Source organism: Drechmeria coniospora, chromosome 02, assembly GCF_001625195.1.
Source record: "Drechmeria coniospora strain ARSEF 6962 chromosome 02, whole genome shotgun sequence".
NCBI classification, from domain to species: domain Eukaryota; kingdom Fungi; phylum Ascomycota; class Sordariomycetes; order Hypocreales; family Ophiocordycipitaceae; genus Drechmeria; species Drechmeria coniospora.
Window position 1 is genome coordinate 9,720,747 of NC_054390.1, and position 7,125 is coordinate 9,727,871.

General features: G+C 61.2%; 3 protein-coding genes across 3 annotated transcripts; 2 read left to right on the forward strand and 1 right to left on the reverse strand.

Annotated features, from left to right (window-relative positions):
• Positions 1-481: 481 nt before the first annotated feature.
• On the forward strand, positions 482-1,976 carry DCS_05792 (UbiD family decarboxylase; the record flags this gene model as incomplete). The annotated part of the gene is made up of 3 exons (XM_040803093.1): positions 482-631; positions 729-1,145; positions 1,440-1,976. The coding sequence occupies 3 exons, from the start codon at positions 482-484 to the stop codon at positions 1,974-1,976; spliced, it is 1,104 nt and encodes a 367-aa protein (XP_040658126.1).
• Positions 1,977-2,176: 200 nt separating this feature from the next.
• DCS_05793 (uncharacterized protein) lies at positions 2,177-3,209 on the reverse strand (the record flags this gene model as incomplete). Its single annotated transcript, XM_040803094.1, has 2 exons — positions 2,177-2,717; positions 2,788-3,209. 2 exons carry the CDS (start codon positions 3,207-3,209, stop codon positions 2,177-2,179), a joined length of 963 nt encoding a protein of 320 aa, XP_040658127.1.
• A 2,539-nt stretch (positions 3,210-5,748) lies between these two features.
• DCS_05794 (uncharacterized protein) lies at positions 5,749-6,309 on the forward strand (the record flags this gene model as incomplete). Its single annotated transcript, XM_040803095.1, has 1 exon — positions 5,749-6,309. One exon carries the CDS (start codon positions 5,749-5,751, stop codon positions 6,307-6,309), a length of 561 nt encoding a protein of 186 aa, XP_040658128.1.
• Positions 6,310-7,125: the final 816 nt, after the last annotated feature.

A 7,125-nucleotide genomic window follows, 5' to 3' on the forward strand; every position in this document is an offset into this window, starting at 1 on the left:
TTACTACCTGGTACAGTACGGAGTACCTGGTACCAAGCACTTGGTCAGTGCCTCAGTACTTGGTAGGTACTCGGTACTGCATGGAAGACTCGTCATCGACAAGGTACCGCCAACGTGCAAGCGCAGCAGGTACACCGCCGGCTTCGTCTGCCTTTGCGCACGGCTGCAAGGTCGGAGAAGCCTCGTTCCAGCAAGGCGAGCCATTCGACTGCCGCCATGCCGCCAAGTGACTCCCAGCTCGAGCCTCCCTCGGGCATCAGCCGTCGGTCGAGAGTCGAGCCGGTCGTCGGCATGCCGGATCCCGCCTCGTCATCCTCTTCCCTCTCGACTCCCATCGATCCTTTGGACGGCGGCAGTCGTTCACCTACCCTTTGACGGCACCGTCACGGCTGGGAATCGAAACAAGCATGCGTGCTGATCTAGGCTCGGTCGACTCGAAAGACGCCCAAGTACTCGTGCACAGGAGCCACCGCCCGGCGCCATGGAGCTGACGACGTCGCTGGCCGTCGAGTCGTGGATCCTCTACGTTGTCGGCGTCGTCGTCGTCGTCGCCCGTCTCGTCTCCCGCAGCATCAAGCTGGGGAAATGGAGCAGGCTCCAGCTGGATGACTATCTCATCGTCTTCGCCCTCGTACGTGTGCCGCACCCGTCCCCGTCTCCGTCGTCGGCCTTGGCCTCGGCCGAGCGGAAGGCCGATGCATCCTGACATGTCGACGTTTCCCGCCTAGGTCAACTTTACCGGCGTCGTCGTCTCCATCAACGAGGTGGCCAAGAACGGCAGCAACTACATGGACGCGGATGCCGCCGCCGCCCTCGACGACCACGGCGTCCAGAGGGCCGTCTACGGCAGCATCATGACCTTTGTCCTCGAGGTCTTCACCCTCACGGCCATATGGACCGTCAAGGCCTGCCTGCTGCTGCTCTACGCGCGGCTGACGCGGAACACGCTGCCGAAGCAGCACCTGCTCGTCAAGATGGTCGCTTGGTACTGCGCCCTGACCTACCTCGTCGCCATGTTCATGTTCATCTTCTTCTGGTGCCACCCGACCGTCGAGTACTGGGCCGTGCCCGTTCGGAACCGTAGGCAACACGCGGCACCGCGGCGGAGGCCATGGCCGGCTGACGAGGACAGGGCAATGCGCGACGTACTACAACCACATGATCTTTGCCACGGCCTGCAACGTTTCGTCGGACATTCTGCTCTTCCTCATACCGATTCCCATCATCATCAAGACGCGTCTTCAAAATAAGAGGTGCCGTCGTCGGTCGTCTTCGAGTCTCACGTCAATCTTGTTGCTAACGGCAGGCGCAGGAAAATCATTCTCTGCTTCATCCTCGGCTTGGGAATCTTTAACGTAGCCCTGGCCCCTCGCCCCCCCCCCCCCTCTCTCCTCCCTCCGGATGCCCCACTCGGCTGATGAACTGATTCGAGGCCGTAGATTCTTGCCGCCATCCTCAACCGATACTGCAACTTCAGCTCGCCCAACTCGTACGTCTTCCTGTTCTGGTACGTGGCCGAAGTCGGCGTCGCCATGATGGTCGGCAACCTGCCCCTGTGCTGGCCCATCGTACGCCTGATGATGGGCAGCCGGGAGGCGACGCAAACGCCGTCGTACCAGATCGAGACGATTGGCGGCGAGGGTCGCAAGAATCGACGGGCCAAACCCCTCGCCGCGGCAAGGGCGAGCATCATGAGCATCGAGTGGGGCAAGCTCGACGACCAGGAATGCGGCCCGACGGCCAGGGAGGCACCGCATAGCCACCACGCGGCGTCGGAACAGGGGAGCCAGATTGAGCTGGTGCTACGGGAACACGACCTGAGCCTGCACGACGACGACGCGGTCGCCGCGGGCGAGGAAAAGGAAACCGCGAGCGAGCGGCGAGTCATTCTCACGGGGTCGGCGGAACCCAAGGGAGACATGGACTCGGCCATGAAGCCGGTGGACGTGATTTCGGATTCGCAGCTCGACCGATGACACCAAGAATCACGAGTCGCCGGCAACGCGGGCTTCGTCGGTCAGCCGCCTCGGGTGGAGCGAGCGTCGACCAACCACCCGCACGAGGTCCAATTAATACCGTCCACGCACCGGCCGGGGTGCGGATGGCGGCTCCAGGCGACTAATGTAAGCAAGCAGAGGTTCAATTTGACAAGTCTACTCGTCGGCCGTCGCCTCCATCATGCCTCGTCCGATACCTTGACGATGACTTTTCCCCTCGGCCTGCCTAGCTCCGCCTTGTCCCAGGCCTCGGCAAAGTGGGCAAAGTCGAGGACGCTGTCGATGCTCGGCTTGAGCTTGCCGGCCTCGAGCAAGGCCGTGATGGCAGCCAGATGCTTGCCGAGCGGGGTGATGACGAACCACAAGCTCCGGACCGTCTTGGTCACGTCCGAGGGCCGGCTCTTCTCCGGCTCGCTGCACACGCTCACGAGCTTTCCGCTCTCCTTCACGGCGTACCAGGACTGGGCGAGCGACGATCCGCCGATGCAGTCGAAGACGAGATCAACGGGTCGAGAGGCGGCATCCGCGGCCACCCAGTCGCCGATGGACTGCTTCGTGTAGTCTATCGTTTCCGTCGCGCCGAGCTCGCGCACGAATCCCTCGTTCTTGGATCCGACGACGGCCACGACGGCGGCCGCTCCGGCGACTCGGGCGAGCTGGACGGCCCAGCTGCCGACGGCACCGGCTCCGGCCGTGATGAGGACGCGGAGCTTCGCGTTGCTGGCCAGCGCCGCCGGGTCGCCCTCGAGGGCCAGGGGGTCTAGGGTGGGGGCCCTGGGTGAAGAGCGACTGGTAGGCGGTCAGCGCGCTGATGGGCGTCGCCGCCGTCTCGGGCCAGCCGAGGTTCTTGGGCCGAATGGCAAGCTCGGACACGCGGGCCAGCGTGTACTCGGCGGCGGCGCCGGGGCGGTTCGCCTCGATGCGGGCGTAGACCTCGTCGCCGGGCTTGAAGCCGCCGGCTGCCGGGGCCGAGACGACGATGCCGGCGAGGTCCTGGCCGGGGATGGAGATCTTGTCGTCGCCGATGAACTCGGGCGCCCAGAGAGCCCAGTCGAGCTCGCCCTTGCAGGGTGCCGTGGCGTGGACCTTGACGAGGACATCTTCGGCATGCGTGGGCACGGGAACGGGTATCTCGGACATGGTGAGCTTGTGAGAGTTCTTGTCGGGCTGGAGAACGGCCCTCATCGTCTTTGGAAGGTTGGGCGAAGCCATGGTGAATGGGCGAGTATGTGTATACGGGTTGGAGCGTGATGAAGGACGGGAAACGCACAGGAGCACCGCACAGGAGCACCGCACGGAAGAGGGCAGGTAATAAGTGAGGGAGCGAGACGGGGACGATTCGTCATGAATGCATAATGCCATGTCGATGCCGTCCATCTCGAGACTAGCATCCGCCCACGTCGCCGAGATTCCCCGCGCCAGCCGCCGCCTCCGAGGTGTGGCGATGACATTTACAGCTGCAATATCGCCGAGCAGTGTGTGGTGCAAGTACTGCTACTTGTCGGCAGAGCAGGTTTTGCTGTAGAATGGCGGGACTTGACACGTACTCGCCTGCGAGACTATGTACCCAGTACCTAGTGCCTCTGAATCAGGGGATGGAAAGGTCCGAAGCTCCCGGCGGCAGTGGGCAGTAGCCTATCGGCGGCAGTGGGCAGTAGCCTATCGGCGGCAATCTTGGTGGGGGTTGTGTGCTAGAGTCAGTGGTTGTATGAACTAGGTACTTGCTTACCTATGTACCTAGTACGTACACCTAAGTACCAGTACAATGCAGTATGCATTGGTATACTGTAGGATAAAAGTACGCCTGTACCCTCATTCGCCGCTTCATCGCCCGCAGCTATACTTGCTTCTAGGAGCATCAGCTGTGTTGCTGCCTTGTTTTCTGGCATCAGCCATGGGCCGGAGAGGCCTTTCATTTTTATCCATGTAGCAGTCGGTAACGTCTGATAGTAAGACCACGTACTGGATGCCTCTACGGAGGAATACGGAGCACAATAAGTACTCTGTATCTGGCAATGAGTTGTACCTCCTCACCTCTGCCATGGCTATTACCAAGTTCCTGTAGTACTTGTACAGTACGCGGCGAGTTTCCCGCACGGTCTGTTCCTGGCGGCCAGTGCGTGTGCTTCTGATGAGCTTGTACTGCATGCTTGCCCCTATACTTGCAGTACACCTGCTGTAGTTGTAGGTGCCATGTGCTGTACTGTAAATCCCCCGCAGCGCCCGGTACGGTAGGGTGGCAAAAATGTAGGTTCAGTTTGTAGGAGTAGCGCCACCAAGACTGAATCGTCATTTTTGTCAAGTCACTGTAGGCGCACGCCGCAGTCAGTAATCCGTTGCTGTCGGCACTGTGCTTCGATGCTGTGCTCCTGCTCCAGCAGTCAAGATACGTGTACTCTGCACTCGGATAAATCACCGCTCGCCAACCGTCAAAGGGATTCCAATCCAACGAGGCATCCTTGCGTCGACCTCATCCACGCCGTTGCAGCATCTACACGAGGATGACGACAGGCGGCACCAGCATTCCCGAGCCTCCGGTTCCCTTTCCCCCTTTCCGTGGCCGCCCTGCGAGTCGTGCTGGAAGCGGTCTGCAGGGATTGCAATGGAATCGGCAACGGCATCGGCATCGTTTCGGGCGAGCAAGGATCCAATGTCGACTCTCTACTACCACGGCCAGTGTCGGTATGCCTTGCCTGCCTCGTCGTCGGGCGGCGGCCTTTGAGGGTCCAGGTACGAAGCAGTTCGTCGTTCGCCCCAGGAACACCTCATCAGCCCTCCGGTGCCAGGACGCAGATGGGGTTGAGATCATCTCCAGAAGACGCTGAGAGTGTTCAACCAGTCCGTCGCCCGAATATCCTTTGCCCGCGTCCTTTGCCCGCGCCTTTTGCCCGCGTCCTTTGTCCGTGTCCTTTGCCCGCTGCTCTCCGTCTTGGCTTCCTCGACTGTGCCCCGTCAGCCGTACCAGTGTCGTCTTTGGAACCTCGACGAACGGTGGCTAGAGCAGCATCGGGTCCCATGGACAGGAAATCGGACAACGGTGGGTGAGCGCTGGCATCGTCGGCATCGGTGGCATCGCCTGCTTCGGATGGCCGAGACGTTGCCAAATTCGGTCGTGTTCGACTGCCTTGCTCGTCTTCTCTGCCGCCACCCCAAAATGTTTGGACGTCCTTCTCGGCCACGCCATGATTGACGGCATCATCGGCGGAGAGGCCCTCTCGGCCGTCGGTGGCAGTTCAGTTGACCTTGATCGTTTGGCGTTTCGTCCCCCCCGTCGTCGTCCTTTCGTGGCCATGCCATCTTTTCACGGATGTGAGCTGCTTGGCAACCCCCTTGCCGTTCAAATGGTGCCTTTCAATCGCTTCGATGGAACTGCCTTTATTTGGTGGCAGTCGCAACCAGACCACGGCCGGTGTCGTGCAGCGTCGACGGCCGTTTGCTCAGCGCGAGTTCGTTTAGCCCGACGCCGTGGGCAGGCCATGTCGACACCTCGGAAGACCTCGGAAGACCTCGGATAAAGGGGATTTCCCGCTTTCTGGGCACCCGAGTTCATGCTGCAGTCATCCTTGGAGATGGGCTTCCGGGTCGTCAAGTTGGCCGCTCGGAGCCGCCAAAGGCCTCGCCCTGTTTCGCCGCAGGATCCGACCGTCGGGTTCGCGCTGGGCACCGTCTCGAAGAGCCAGTTGCCGGTCCGCCGAGGCCACGACGGTGCCATACCGGGCCTCATGCCCCTCCAATGCCCACAAGGTCGATAATGCGCTCCTCGGCGAGTCGGCTGATCGGAAGCGAGCGCGGCGAACAAAGACGGGCGGCATGCTTTTTCCTGCCCCGCGGGCATGTGGCATCGACTGCTCGCCCGGTGCCCCCTGCTCCGGATCAACGTCGACATGGAAGCTCCCCATTGTTCGCTCGGCAAGCAACGCCAACACCCCCACACGCCCTGGTGATTCCTAGCAGCGTGAGTGCGCGCATTTCGGTCGGAAACTGCACGCACGCGCCCGCCGCCAGCCCATATCCTCGCGTTTCGCAAGGCTCGTCCGAGGCTGCCGCGGCCGGTCGGTTCGGTCCAGGGGTGTCGCTCGTGAAACAGATGCAACCTGCGCAAGACACCTTCGAGACTCCGTCTTCCGTCCGTCTAGCATTGGCCAAGGGCTGGCTGTCGCATTGTGCCGAGGTGGGACAAGGAATCGGCCAAGTCGTCGGTGTTGCTCTTCACGCCATCGCCCATCGGCCTGCCCTCCGGGTGAGCTGCCAGCTCGACGCTGCTCTACGCATCAGCCGCCGTTGGGTACTCGTCACCCCTCGGGCAAGATGATCAAAGCTGCCACATCCGACGACGCGTTGGCACGACTCGGACCAAATCGAACGGCTACGGAGCGGCTTCACGCGGAGCCTCCGTCCTGCCAAGCGGCACTGGCAATCTCGCAGGGGCATTCATTTCATGTGCCACCACTTTACCCGTCGGCACTCTGCACCTGCTGCGCATGTACATGCAGGTGCACCGTACAGTCTGCACTCCATGCAAGCATGGGGTTGAGAGGAGCATCCTGCACAGATGATGCGATGAAACCAGAGTCCCACAACGGCGGATACCAGGCGCCCCGAGGGCCTGCGTGCTGCCGATCAATGCGCAGGGAGGGCATGCGACTCCATGGCGATGCCGGCTTACCATGTTACGTACTCGCATGCATGCACCCTCGCGAATACGTCGTACTCGGCATCGTCGCAGGAATGTTGCACGCCCATGCACGCTTCCTGCCGATGGTACTCGGAATGGGCGGGATCCATTCAGGAGGGGCATGTTTGTTCCTCATGCAGCACGGCGTGGGAGCCAAAGGAACATTGCCAACATTAATACTTGCTTACTCGAGGAGCAATAATAGGTGCAACAAGTGTACGGAGTACTGCAAGTGGCACTCGGACTCTACCAAGTGCAGTACTGTAGAGACGATGCATGGTGCGCTTGCCTCGGCATGTGTTGTCCATGTCTTGGCCGCGATTCTCGGCTCCTGCGAGGGACCGTGGTGCTAGTCGGTGAGTCATGAATAATACTCCCCATCCCTACTCGGTGCGGAGCATGCCATCTCGATGAGCCGAGCAATCAGTGCTGACGGTGATGGACGACGACAAG